The following is a 15,291-nucleotide window of genomic DNA, read 5'->3' as shown; positions in this document are numbered from 1 at the left end:
CTATGCAGATTATAAAACATCACCTGTATTGTTCAGTGGATAAAAATACTGACATTAGCTCAGTGGATCATATTCTAATTAGACTTAAAGTATGCAAACCAGTTTCAGTTCTCTTCTGGGTATAATACGTTTCACATCTTTTCAGGATATAGGGAGATACTCCCATTTGGAACAATAGTTTTAAGGAAAATCTACGAAGTGTTAACCCGCCATAAAATTGGCTGAAATCTTGCATCACCAACTACAGGGTGTGATTTTATTATGATTGAGTTATGTAGTTGACTGTTATGCTTTCATATTAGAGAACTGTGACAGTGTGTGGCAAGGGATCATGCAAGGTGTCCCATTGTGCAGTGGAGACTCCCACCACATAATGGGGCATAATGTAAGATCTTATGTTGTACAGTGAGGGGTTCCCAGTGCACCACAATACACCATAAAATATGGGGCCTTTTTCCAGTTGAGTGCCCATGACTGTCCATTGCCTTCCATTCTGGATCAATGCACCATGGTTCTGTAGGAGAGTTGTTGCTCCTCTCCTTGCACTGTCATTGAAAAAAAGGCAGCCTGTCCATCAAAATACTGTACTATTATGCATTACAATGTGTGCTGCTTGCTCAATTTTTACAGTGACCCCCAACTACAAGAATACTCCTCTCCTAGGAGCAATAACACAATTTTGAACAGCACATTTGTGAGTAGGTTTATGACATAAATTCCCAGCAGGATTCTAGCCATTATATTTAAACAATGTTTTCCTTATATTCATATTGTATCTCCCATATTGCAAATCTGGCAATAAATTTTGTATTATAAATCTTAATCTTAAATATATCAGAATGAATGTGAATATGTATTTTAAAAGTCAAACTTAGAAAGCTTCCAAATATTAATAGCCATTTTCTTATTATTTTTCATTATTTTTTGGATTTAGTCTGACATTATACACCAGAGCGTGTTTGAATTAATACACACAGAAGACAGACCAGAATTTCAGCGACAACTTCACTGGGCTCTAAATCCTGTACAGTCTTCAGATTCTGGACAAATAATGCCAGGTGAGAATTTGCTAGCCCCAAGTAGTGGCATATATGTCTTGATAAGCTCTGTATTTAAGCACTTGGTAAGTTACAGGTATCCTGGAGAAAACTCAGATTTTGAGTTATGTACTCATAGTGCTACTAATCTCTCTGTACAAAGTAGCCATGACCTAGCAAAGGCCACTTTTCATGCAGCTGACATTCAGTATGCAGAGAGCATCATATGAGTACATCTTTTTTTTAGTACATCTTTACTACAAAATCTAAGGAGATAAATACCTATTAGGGCGCATCTATGCTTTTGAAGTAATGCAGTTTGATACTAATTTAACTGCTATGGCTCAATGCTGTGGAATCAAGGGAGTTGTACACAGTTAATCTGAGTTATTTGCTGTAGTTTTCTATTGAGAATTTGGAAACTGTAGCTTTTTATAGAGTGCTGAGAAGGGAGCAAGATTTTTTTAAAAATAGCAGGGTGTTGCCATATTTCTTTTCCATAGGATCATTCCAAATGTATATGGGCCATTGGGCAGGAAGGGTGGAGGATGTTAAATCCATTCCAGAATATATTCACATTCTGGGACTATATTAGCTTGCTTATAAGCAAATACAAACTTTTGTGGGTTTCCTTTCTACATTGATGTGTTAAGATGTGATATGCCGCACAACTCCAGGCATTCTTGGTTGACACTGATTTTCTAGATCCGGGGCAGTCTGGCTTCAGGCCGGGGCATGGTACCGAGACAGCCTTGGTCGCCTTAGTCGATGATCTATGCCGGGAACTGGACAGGGGGAGTGTGTCCCTGCTGGTTCTGCTGGACCTCTCCGTGGCCTTCGATACCGTCGATCACGGTATCCTTCTGGGGCGCCTTGCCTGGATGGGGCTCGGAGGTACTGTTTCTGCAGTGGCTCCGGTCCTTCCTGGAGGGTCTTTCCCAGATGGTGTCATTGGGGGACACCTGCTCGACCCCACAACCATTGACTTGTGGGGTCCCGCAGGGGTCAGTACTGTCCCCCATGTTGTTCAACATATACATGAACTCGTTGGGAGAGATCATCCGGAGTTTCGGAGTGAGGTGTCATCTGTACGCAGATGATGTCCAGCTCTGTCACTCCTTCCCACCTGTCACTAAGGAAGCTGTTCAGGTTCTGAACCGATGTCTGGCTGATGTGTCGGACTGGATGAGGGCGAACAAATTAATAACTGGGGCGGCATACAGGAAGCGTACCACCACCCCCCCCCCCCCCCCCGCTAAGCCAGCTCCACTGGCTGCCGATATGCTACCGAGCCCAATTCAGAGTGCTGGTTTTGACCTATAAAGCCCTAAATGGTTCTGGCCCAATTTACTTATCCGAACGTATCTCCTCATATGAGCCAGCTAGATCCCTAAGACCATCTGGAGAGACCCTGCTCTCGGTCCCACCTGCCTTGCAGGCGCGGCTGGTGGGAACGAGGGACAGGGCCTTCTTGTTGGTGGCTCCCTGGCTGTGGAACACCCTCCTCACAAATATCCAACAAGCCCCAACTCTTCTGGGTTTCAGAAAGGCTGTGAAAACATGGCTGTGTGCACAAACTTTTAATGAGTAATACGATAACATCGACATGGTCCGATTGAAGGCTGAAGCATGAGGTTTTTAGACAAATTGATCTAATTTACATATGTTTAAATTGTTATAATGTATTTTAATGATGTATTTTTGTAATTTTAATTGATTATATGTACTGTTTTTGTTTAATTATTATGTTCTTGGCATTAAATGTTGCCAACTGTTGTAAGCAGCCCTGAGTCCCCCCGGGTGAGAAGGGCAGTGTATAAATGCTGGAAATAAATAATAAATAAGAAGTAAAATATTATCTATTATCACTTGCTAATGCAGACCCATTAAATTAACAAATAATCAGAGTGACAATAGCATAGTAGATATAGCACTGCAAAGAGAACAGACATTTTGCTCCATTTTATCTAAAAAAATTAGCTTTTTGAAGTGATAGTAGTGCTCTTTGAAATAGCAGACTATTTCATAAATGAACTCCCAATTTTTACTCATCCCTGCTTTGGAAGACTCTATTCGCCTATTACAAGATGAAGAGAATTTCACTGCTAAGTTTGGAATTTTTTAGAAAATACATTTTCACACAAAAATATAACACAATAGACTCTCTAGATTTGTGGAGTTTTCATTCTGGGAACTCGTGCAGATGCCACCCAAAAAAAAAAAAAAGATGGTCACACATCCCATATTAAATGGCGGGAACATTTGGCATATCCACATTCACATCCTCGGCATTTTATAAATAAAAGGTGAAGGTTTTCCCCTGACATTAAGTCTAGTTGTGTCCAACTCTGGGGGTTGGTGCTCATTTCCATTTCGAAGCTGAAGAGCCGGTGTTGTCCGTAGACACCTCCAAGGTCATGTGGCCAGCATGACTGCATGGGGTGCCTTTACCTTCCAGCCACAGCGGTGCCTATTGATCTATACACATTTGCATGTTTGGCACAGGTTGGGGCTAACAGCAGGAACTCACCCTGCTTCAAACTGCCGACCTTTCGGTCATCAAGTTCAGCAGCTCAGCGGTTTAACTAGGGGCGCCATTTTATAAATAGTATGTGATTTTCTGCAGTTTGTGGAAATCAAAGAGTCCAGTGTAATGGAAAATCCTTTGTATTAAAAATGTTAAGGTCTTTGAATTTCTTTTACTTTTAAAAGTTTTCAATGTAAACCGTATATGATTTAATTACTGTTTTCCTTTTCTTGTTTAGGATTTGAGACCTTGTTTAGGAAAGTAATTGCTGATGTAGTAATGATAAATAGTCCTCTTAAAGGAGTTATTATATTTTCTTGTAGGAGATAATGGCTTTTCACAGGCTACAACATACTATAATCCAGAACAGCTACCTCCAGAGAATTCTTCGTTTATGGAACGAAACTTCATCTGTAGATTACGTTGTCTGCTGGATAATTCATCTGGGTTCTTAGTAAGTGCACAATTACATAAGGATCCATTTCAAACTAATAGGAAAGTCTTAATTCCCATAATAAATAATGTTGTCTAGGATCCTGGGTTTGTATTGTTTTCCCCATCTATCTTACCTTCTTCTACAGATTGAAGGGAAAATATCAAGGAACTTGCTGCCTTTGGACCTAACACCTTTTCAGATAGGGTTTAATTTTTAATACAGTAAATGTGTTTGATAGTCTTACTACCAAGTGTTTTATACATTACCGAGGAGGCACTAAAATAAAAGAGAGAGAAACATTAACTGCTCCTGCCCATTTCAGCAGTGCTGTACATCAGGACTTCTTAAATATCTCGACCTGAAACACACAACATGTTTCAGGTCAGGAAATTTTCACCTGACTCTGGATATATAGGGACCGTATATAAAATAATTATAAAAATCCAATATTTACTGATAACAAATCAGCATTCCCAAGGCTTGCTAAACAGGCTGATTTACCTTTTTATGAAGTAAAGCTGATGCATCTAGTGTCCACTGTAAACACTGCACAACAGATTTTTGTAAATGTCTAAAATAGGCACTAGGTGATGTTTAGGAAACTTTGTTAAACAACTGATTAAGTAAAGTCAGTTGTAAAATGCTGCACATATTGGCAGCAAAGAACACTTTTAGTAACGTATCTTGTGTTAGTAGAGTAAGCAATTTGTTGATGTGTTTTTATCTGCATTTAAGAAAATTCTGTGTAGCGAACAAAAACAGGAAAAGCTACCTCTTTCATCAATTATATTTGAGGATATCATCTACATTTGTAGAGTGTTCATATAGCGCATAACAATGTCTTTCCACCTCATTTTTTATGAATAAGAATCTAAAATTCAGTAGTCCTCAACATTTTTGATACTAACATCAGTAGCTGAAGGAATTAAAATTTATGAGAGAAATTAAAAATATATAGAGGTACCTCATGTTTATAGTTCTATCTAGGCAAAAATATAACAGTATGTATATTAAAAATACAGCATGTGGTTACATCTGCTTTTCTTCCTCAAAAGGCCATGAATTTCCAAGGGAGACTAAAGTTTCTCCATGGACAAAATAAAAAAGGGAAGGATGGAACTACTCTGTCTCCTCAGCTGGCATTATTTGCTGTGGCTACTCCGCTTCAGCCTCCATCCATTCTTGAAATACGTACCAAAAACTTTATCTTCAGAACTAAACACAAGTTGGACTTCACGCCTATAGGATGTGATGCGAAGTAAGTGCAAGATCCATGTATGATCATGTTTTCAGTGCATTCTTGGTATTTGCTGGGGGTTTGGTTCCAAGACAATCCCATCCTCGCCCCCTCTGGATAACATGGGTGCTCAAGTCTGTTATATAAAATGGCAAAATCAAGATTTGCTTTTTGGATTTCTGTTTGTTTTCAAGCCATGGATGATCAAATTCTTAGATACAGAATCCCTGAATATGGAGAGCCAACTGTACACTTTAATTGAAATTGCAGCTTGAACATGTTAAACAAGCTATGGTAGCAATTGCTTTGAAACGTCTGTTTATCCTATATTATGCATTGAGGAAACTGAGTCCTTTTATTAGTCACATCTGGCCTACAATGAAGGATGATGGGAATCGTAGATCAGTAATTTCTAGATAACCGCACATCCCCTCCATCCCTGTCCTATACACTGTCCTCAGTTAATTATACCTGAATTTAGTCTTATCTTCATTCATAATCTGTTCTTTTCTCAAAATCATTTTGATGTTAGAGACCTATCAATTGAGAAAGGATTTTAAAGCTGTTATTGGAAGCCAGGTGTTTTTGGATAGGGCATTTTTTTATATTTTTATGTCAATGGTATTTGTATATTGTACCATATTCCTCCAATACTTTCAAAGTGGTAGTCATAGACAGGTGTCAGCTCACAGCCGCAGGTCCCTGGAGGGTTCTTAGAAAAGAAGGAATTGCATCCAGTGGGCACAAACCAATGCCAGTCCTCCAGATAGTCTCAGGCACGGACAAACTTCAGCCCTTACTCCCAGAAATCCCAGTCAGCTTATCGGCTCTTAGGAATTGTGGGAGTTGAAGTCCAAAACACCTGGAGCACCAACGTTTGCCTGTGCCTGGTCTATGTGCTAAATGTTATATTGTAATGTATCAGTTCATTTTCTTTAATCTTTCTGATAAGGATGCAAAGCATTTCGTATGGAGGTGGATGGGATGGGCTTTTGGTTATTGCTGTTAGTTGGCTAGTGTTGCTTTTACGTGTCCAGTTTTTGTGATGAATTCTACTTTTTTTGAAGTCTGGTTAGGGTGCATTTTTTTTTTACATGCTGATTTGAACTATGGAAATGTGCCATAAAAAAGGTATTCTAAATAATATCTCTTTGCAGAGGACGAATTGTGTTGGGTTACACAGAAGCAGAACTGTGCATGAGAGGAACCGGATATCAATTTATCCATGCAGCTGATATGCTCTATTGTGCAGAGAAACATGTCCGAAGTAAGACCCACTTTCTGTTCAGGCTGTTACGTAAAAATACACAACAAAATAATTTCTGAAGTGTATCTTAAGCTCATCTTTCCCACTATCAAACAAGGCCTTTCCTCTGACATGTCCTTCTTCCATTAAACATGTGAAGTTATATCGGCAGAAGGAGTATTTTAATATTCACACATTAATCCTTTAGCTTGAGTCTCCATGTTGCTGTTGCATCTTGCTCTTTGCACTTCCTTTACTTTACCTCCTTTGCTGCTAATTCAGCAGTTTTCTCAGGCAGATTTGCTACTTTAAGAGGGTTTTTTTTCCAAAGCTAAATTTAGAATATGCTCTGACCTTGATCTACTTGGTCTACTTTTTATCCAAGCCTTGATGTCATCACTGGAAATAACTATTTAGAAAAGAAAAATATTGACATAATATTTTTATCTTAAGTTGTATTATCACAAATAGACTGGCCCCTTGCTATTATCCTTCTATGAGCTGGCGTTTTTTATTTAGGCAGCAGACTGGTCAATGAGAAAGGAACTTTGAATCATTGGGTGCTGTATTTGTGTTTTGGCATGCCCTTAATTTTTTTAAAAAATCAATTGTATTCTATTGTAACTGGTTTAATTGTATTTTATCATCATAACATTTTGTGTTTTCATCTGCATCAGTTTTTTACACTTACAACTAACTTGAGTTTAACCTTCAGAAGAAAGCCAGTATTTAATTCACATGAATGTAAATCAAAAAATTAAACTACATGAGAACTCAACTATTGACTTTGTGGGTTTCAAGGAACTGCATCTCAATGCTTTAGCAATGTTACGCTTCTGTTAATACGATAACTAATTCCACCTGTTATTCTGAAATTTGTATGGCTTGCATTTTTAGAGCTTTAGAAGGCATAATAATATTTGCTTTATTAGTTTGTGGATTGTAAAAAAACAAATATCATGGATAAATTGTCAATCTTAGAATGAACATAAGTCTTAGAATGCCAAACTTAGCTGGAAAAAATAAGCATAGCTTTCTATTTAAATTTTCTAGTGATAAAGACTGGAGAGAGTGGTATGACTGTTTTTAGACTACTTACCAAGGAAAACCGCTGGGCCTGGGTTCAAGCTAATGCACGGCTGGTTTATAAAAATGGGAGACCAGATTACATCATTGCGACACAAAGACCTCTTACGTAAGTAGCCACCAAACAAGTTTTGCAGATTCCATATATGTAAATAATATTAGCTAGTATTATAAAGGTACAGCAAATTAATAGTTGTAATAGTTGTAGTACTTTAATGGAGGAAAAGTAGTATATACAGCCAAATAATGTGTTAAGCAAATTTGTCTTTCTTCCCCTCTTCCAGCCCCTCTAGAACATAACTTTTTGGCCTGATTTATAAGGCTTGCATAATTTTTCACTTATTCTGCATGTCTGTCTTTGGAAGAGGGACTTGATTCCTGATTGCCGCACTCTATTGTTTTAGTGATGTTTCCATTCTAAATCATGTGTGCTTCAGAAATTGCATTGCAAGATTGTCCACTTTCCGACACAGCTTCGTGACAAAAAAAATCTGTTACCTTGAAAGTCCCAACAATTTTTCTTCTCAATTCTTTATCAGGTCTGTTCAGGTACTTGGCATAGCCTATGACAGCCATGAAATAAAACCTGGCTGTTTTTCTGTAGTGCAATTATCACAGTTAACTTTTTGCTTTTGGTATTTTGAAATTCAGAGATGAAGAAGGCGCAGAGCACTTACGGAAGCGAAACATGGAGCTGCCCTTCATGTTCGCCACAGGTGAGGCTGTGTTATATGAAATGACGTTTCCCCAGCTCAGCTTAATGGATTCTTCTCAGGCAAAGGTTAAAAGTGGCATTGGAAAAGGAGCTGCTTCCAAGGCTGCACTGCGCAAAGAATCCGTTGATCCCAATTCACTTTTGGGTGCAATGTTGCAGCAGGATGAAACTGTATATCTTTGTCCACCTGCTTCAAATAAAATCTCATTTGAGAGGAACATTTTTCTGAACACCAGGGACGAATTGGGCAATGTAATGGCCAGCGATTGGCAGGAAAATATTTTGCCAATAAGGAATAACACCATCCTCAAACAAGAACAGACTGATTGCCCTCAGGAAAATAATTTAATGCTTCCAGAAGACAGTGTGGGTCTTTTTCAGGATAACAAAAATAATGAACTGTACAACATCATGAAAACGTTAGGTGTTGACTTTGACGATATAAAAAGTTTTCAGCAGGATGAAGACTTTTTCAAAAATGAACTCTTAAGTGTTGACGACATTAAAGACATTGACATAACGGATGAAATCTTGACCTATGTTCAGGAGTCCTTAAATAAGCCTGATCTGTTGTACTCAGGTTGCCAGCAGCAGCAGCCGCAGACCATAGGTCAGAACTCCCCTTGTTTAATGCGGCAGCAGATAGAGCCGCAGCAACTGGACAGTCAGCAGAAACCATCTGTGGTGGAACAGCATCCGCATCACCAACAGCTATGTCAGAAAATGAAGTACATGCAGGTCAATGGGATGTTTACAAACTGGAATTCTATCAGCAGCATCCCCCATAATTCTTCACAGCAACAGACACAGCCATATGTTTTTTCCAGCATGCAAGAAATAACTCAGGACTTCCCTTACAAATCTGAAGTCAACACAGCAACCTATGCATGTAGGCAGGAGTTCATTCCCTACAAGCCATCCACCGGCGTGGTTTCACAGCTTTCTGACTTTACCCAGATAGATTTTCCAGTAGGAAGTTTTGATCGATCAACATATTCCAATTCTTCTGGCTTAGAGGATTTTCTCAGTTGCTTGCAACAAGTCCCTGAAAGTCAAGCTTGTGGAATAAACTCTCAGCAAGTTATAGTAACACCTCAGACATGTTATGCTGGTGCTGTGTCGATGTACCAGTGTGTGTCCGAAACACAACCAAACTGTACAGAACAAATACAGTATCCAGTGGTATCAGGACAACAAGCATTGCTAAACAAGGTAAGGAACATACATTTCTAAAGTAATATTTGTGGGAATATTTGCTAGTTGCTTTTGCATGCAAAAAGAAACCACAGTTGTAGAAGATTTGGGCTTATGATTTACAAATCGTATGTTGAGGCATCCTCCCTGATGATTTCTAGTTGGTTCCTCCTGCCATCCAGAACAGTGAAATGTATCAAAAGTTAACTAAAAAGTAAAAGAACAACAACTAGAAAGTTTAAAATTTAATCTTGCATCAAAACTGAGAGTACTTAAATGCTTACAGCACCCAACTCTGGTTTCTGATTTTGGTTTTTAAAAGAGAGACAGATCATGAACATCAGTTTTAATAAAAACACTAAGGTTTTCCTTCATGGTAAGTGCCTGGTTAGATTAGCTTCCCCCATTGATGAGCAGAGCTTAGTGGAAACAATGTGGCAGTATGAACCAGCACATTGGTCATAAAAAGAAAGCCTGGCTTCGCTGCAGTTCTGGCTTTTTGTTACATGCCAAAGCTGATTATGTCAGGGTTCCAAAAGTCTCTGTAATTAACTGCTTTTAATTTTAACTTGTTTTGTGCTGATGTAATTGGTTTATATGATGATCTATCAATTGAGATTTTAATGTTCTCATACAGTTGTTCAGTTCCATATTTTAGGATCATTCTTGGGTTATACTGAAAAGTACTTAGGAGGGCAACTGGAGTTTTATTTTTGTTAGTTTTTCTGTTCCTCTGCTCCAATGTTTATTTTCTTTAATTAGCTATTACTTCTTATTGGTATAGAATTTAAATTTAAGGTATCTGTACCTTACAGTTTAACTCATGGTCCTGGTGGAAAAACAGTGCTACACTATTTAAGTGTTCTATTTTGTCCCTAGTCTGCTTGGTACCCTCAGCTGATAAAAGTGTTCAGTTGTCATTTCTTAAGGACAAATCTAATTTTAATCAGTTGGCTTACGTGACTTCATATTAATTTAGTACAATATAATCCTCGTATTTGTGGGGAATCTGTTCCTTGTGAATACTTGAAGCTGTGGATAATAGCAAAGCCTGTATTCTGTCCTACATGGGACAGAAGCATACCTCAGTTTCATACTGGATAACCTATAAATCCCACAAATACTTCCAGCGGGGGGCAGGAAATATTTTTTGGGAGCATGACTAAGTGAAACCATAGATAAGGGGTCACACTGTATACTGTCAACCAACAATTGGAAAGGTCATGGAAAAACAATTTTGAGGAGAAAATTGTCCATTTGGGTGATTGTCTATGTGAATTGATGGCTGACAATAGTAATTTGACGTAGGTCATATTTAGTGACCTGACCGGGCTGGCAGTGGCTCTCCATTTATCGTACACTGTCATATGGATTTATCTGAAAAAGCCAGTGTATTGAGAATCTTGCCTTAAGACTAGGCTTGGATGTTATGACCTTTAGATCATATTATCGTCCATAATTCTAGTAACATTACTATACAGCTTGCAAAAGAAATTGAATTTATTTGGTGAACCTTTTGGTAATGTTTATTCAATGTTAGAGATCAAAAAAGGCCAAAAAATAGCTCTGGATCAATTAGTAGGTTATGTGATTTACAATAGAATTTCTGGTTCCCAGTTGTGTGACTATGCCTGCAGCATAATGACTTCACAACTCTAAATTTTTATTATTCATCTTCATTTTAAGATTTTAACATACTGTTACATGGGTGGAATTTATTATCATTTATAATCCATAAACTCTTAGTTTCCAGATAGACATTAAAATAACCTATAAAATATAATATATAATTAAAAACAAAGGTAAATAAAATAAATTTGTACCTCCGTATTTAAATTTTACATAACTAAATGTCAATACAATGTCCGTTTTCAAAGTAATGAATCTGACCATTCCATGCATAGAAAATTATAGCAAAATGCAACCAAAAGGCACAAAATACAGGATTTTTCCAATATTTTGTGCTTCTTCTATGGGAAAAATTGTGTCATTGAAGGGTTACAAACACATCTTTCTTCAGATATGACTTCTACCAGTTCATTCCTTCCCTTAAAATGACTTTTAACAACCACAGCTGTCTTCAAATAATTATTTTCCTTTAATCCAATGGCTATGTGACTGTGCTAGCTTGGAGTAGTACCTTACTATGCATTGGTGTGTTAACACATACACATTTTTCATACCAGGATGCTTATGGTCTGAGACCCTTTAATAGAATAGTGCCAGTTTGTTTCATAGCTTGGTGGCTGTCTTCAACAGTGTCATCAAAAAGTGGGTTAAAAAAGCTTCAGTCAGGTGTGCTTAGTCATCAAAACAAATATATGTCACAGTACTTCTGTTCCTTTGGAGACTTGCCAGAGTCCTAGAATCTTGGAAGTATTATTTTACATTTTTATTCAGAAGATTGGAGTAATCTAGGGAAAAAATGGAAAGTGATAGATAGATAGATAGATAGATAGATAGATAGATAGATAGATAGATAGATAGATAGATAGATAGACACCCACCCACATACAGATGGATTATCCCTTTTCTGAAATGCTTGAGATCAGAAATGTTTGGGATTTTGGATTTTTTAATCCTTATTTTGCATACGTGTTAGCATAATGAGGTATCTTGTAGCAGGAACCCAAATCTAAATATGAAATTCATTGATGTTTCATATATTCAGATAAAGTAATTTTATATAATATTTGAATGGCTTTGTGCATGAAACAAAGTTTGTATATAATAAATTAAGTTGTGACATTCTTAGTCACTTACGTATATGGACAGTTTCAGATTTTGAGGTATTTTGGAATTCTAGATAAGGGATGATCAACTTTTTTTTCCAGGGTATTGTTTTATGAATGATCACTAAATCTTTATGAACTGATCACTAGACTTGTCCTACACTATTTTCAGCACTTTGATTGGTTTGTTGATATCCATGTAGTCTCTTTCTTAATTTGTGACATCAATACAAATTACATTCATCCTGTTAGGTTACTTTTCAAAGTTGACAGCACCATTATTTAGATTATCTAAATCATGTTCTTAATCATGACACCCTTCAGTACATAAAGAAAATTCCTTACCTTCCCACCATAATGTTTTCACTGCACACACTCTTCATGGATTGCTGTTTCTATACGTATGTGTATGAAAATCACTTTAGGAATGTACCTTGTTCAGAAGCACAGTGAAGGTGCATGTTTTAATAGTATCTAATAAACAGTATGTCCAAACAAATGCTGTTTCCATACATGGGAGATTACAGAAGACTGCAGAAAACTTTCTTCCCACATTCACCCCGTTTTGCCTGGAACATAGATTAATTAATTCCAGGCAGGAGGGAGGACAAAAATATTAGAGGCTATTAGATATGGTGGTCTGCTTTACCATTAGTGCATGTGCACAAGATACTGAAAGGGGGAGGAAGAGACAGTGAACCTATAAGACGCTATATTGCATGTAATTCAACAGGTCAGATTTCTGAGATATTTGTTTAAAACAGTTATTTCTCTCATTCTATTTATGTATTACTTTGCTGTGTGAATAAAATAATTTTTAACATTTTTGGATTTTTTTTCTATTTCACTGTATGTTTTTATTTTAACTACAGACAGACCCCCACATTCATGAGTTACACCTTTTGGGAATTTAGTTAATATATTCTCTCTAGGAATCTTTTGGTTCTCCAGCTTGATTCTATGGTCAGCTTCCGCCATCGAATTGCATTGGATGACCTAGAGTTTCTTAGAGATAATACATTTTTGGGCATTTGTTTGTCTTCCAGTGTGATTCTTGGTCAGGCTCCTACATAAGTTGACCATAGTAGTACTCTGGGGGACCTAGGAGTTCCTAGAGAGGTGTTGTCTAAGGTAGAAAAAATATTCTTTTTTTTTCACTTTTGTTGTGGCCCAGCACCTCTGTCCTCAGTTAATGTAGAGAGCTGAGAGATTTGGTTATACTTAGTAGTATATAAATACTGTACAATAATATATATAAACAGAGACTCTTCTGCACATGGTAAACTAGATTGTGCCATATTTGCACAGTTTGTTCTTAAATTTTTGTCAAGTGGAGAAACATACTGCTATTACTCTTTTAATTGATTTTAAATTTACCAATAATTTCTATTGCTACAGTTTTAATAGAATCAATAGAATTTACCAACAAAAATATCTGAAAAGCTTAGGAAAATTGAGGTGTTTATTTAAATGTTTACATGACATCACTTTTGATCTTTTGAAATCAGTGCGCCTGAATTCCTCAAAAGACCCAGCTTGAATACAACAATGCTTTATTACTACAAAAACGAGCTTCAACAAGCCTTGGACTTATGTGTGTCCCATTCTAATTCAGCCGCAGGTCTAGTCTAGTCAGGTTTGAGCAAAACCCTTTGAGGAAAGAGGTCTTGAGCTCATGCAGTGATATGCAGCCATGTGGTTTTCCTGGGAAAAATAAATTGCAACATTTTCTCTTACCCTAAATAAAAGATTTCAGTTCTATAATATCATGTGTGTTTTCTTGGGAGGAAGCCTGTTGACTTAAGAGAAAACTATTTCTGGGTATACATGGTTACAATTATGCTTTTAAATGTTATATTTCAGGAAATTTGAAGTGTATCTTTTAAAAAACATCATGGCTTTAAACATTGCAATCATAGTTGTATTGCAACTCTGTACTGAAAAGATTGTGATCTTTTATTTTACTATGAAAATTTTACTATATGCAAAAAATTATGGATGAATCTTGTAAATAATGTCCTATTCTGTATCATTGGTTGAATGATCCTATTATATAATCATAGTCTCCCATTTAGCTTCAACTTTTTTTTATTTCTAAGGACGGGTGGCCGCTAGAGATGTGCATGAAAATTTTTCCTTAGTTTCCTTCGTGCTATCGTTTTGTGTTGACTGTTCGTCAACACGACACAATAATGAAAGCGGCACAGTCATTGTGCCTGCTTTCGTTTTCAGCCACATGACCTTCATGCCTGCAGTTCACTTCCTCATGCATCAGAGAAGGCGGTGGGGAGGATGTGATCCTTGGCCAATTCGAGGCCAAGGAATCACTGAAGTGGGCTGGGCAGGGAGGACAAAGAGTGTATATAAGGGGAGGACTGGACCTAAAAGAGCTATTGCTGCTGCTGGACGCTGGGGCTGGTTGGGTTGCTTGCTAGTTGCTGCTATTGGTGTGTCTCTGCTTGGGCTTGCCTTGGCTTGCCTTTTTTGTGCCTTCCCTTTCTGGTGAGGGCACTTCTGGGACTAGGAGATTTGGGGTTTGGGGATTTGGACTGGCTGCTGCTTGCATCATTAAAAAAAAATCCTTTCCTTGTTGGGTTTCCTTTCCCGTCTCTGTTTATCTCACTGGCTCAATTGCCTGCCTCTGCCTTGGTCTTTCATTTTCTTTATTTATTTATTTATTTATTTATTTATTTATTTATTTACAGTATTTATATTCCACCCTTCTCACCCCGAAGGGGACTCAGGGTGGATCACATCACACATATAAGGCAAACATTCAATGCCTTAACATAGAACAAAGACAGAGACAAACGCAGCTCCGAGCTGGCCTCGAACTCATGACCACTTGGTTAGAGTGATTTGTTGCAGCTGACTGCTTTATCAGCCTGCGCCACTGTGATGACCCATGGGCCTTGTAGTCCTGCTCAGGACATTGTAATTCCTGATGAAGATGAAAACTTGGGTTTTTTACCTTCCCAGTCTGAACTGGATTCCTCTCAGCCAGATCTTTCCCAGGCAGATCTGGGAACCTTGCACCTGCAAGAAAGTTGTCTCCCAGAAGTATGTCAAACAAGCCCAGAG

General features: G+C 37.7%; 1 protein-coding gene across 1 annotated transcript in view; it reads left to right on the top strand.

The window, feature by feature from the left end:
• Positions 1–15,291, top strand: part of ahr (aryl hydrocarbon receptor) — a 71,046-nt gene that overhangs the window by 46,075 nt on the left and 9,680 nt on the right. The window contains exons 5-10 of the mRNA XM_008112617.2: positions 935–1,058; positions 3,888–4,018; positions 5,056–5,258; positions 6,395–6,504; positions 7,537–7,678; positions 8,221–9,496. Of these exons, the coding sequence (XP_008110824.1) occupies positions 935–1,058; positions 3,888–4,018; positions 5,056–5,258; positions 6,395–6,504; positions 7,537–7,678; positions 8,221–9,496 (1,986 nt within the window). The remainder of the gene's footprint in view (positions 1–934; positions 1,059–3,887; positions 4,019–5,055; positions 5,259–6,394; positions 6,505–7,536; positions 7,679–8,220; positions 9,497–15,291) is intronic.

This window comes from Anolis carolinensis, chromosome 6 (assembly GCF_035594765.1).
Source record: "Anolis carolinensis isolate JA03-04 chromosome 6, rAnoCar3.1.pri, whole genome shotgun sequence".
Taxonomy (NCBI): domain Eukaryota; kingdom Metazoa; phylum Chordata; class Lepidosauria; order Squamata; family Dactyloidae; genus Anolis; species Anolis carolinensis.
The sequence above is the reverse complement of the archived record's forward strand: the minus strand, read 5'-3'. Positions and strand labels throughout refer to the sequence as shown.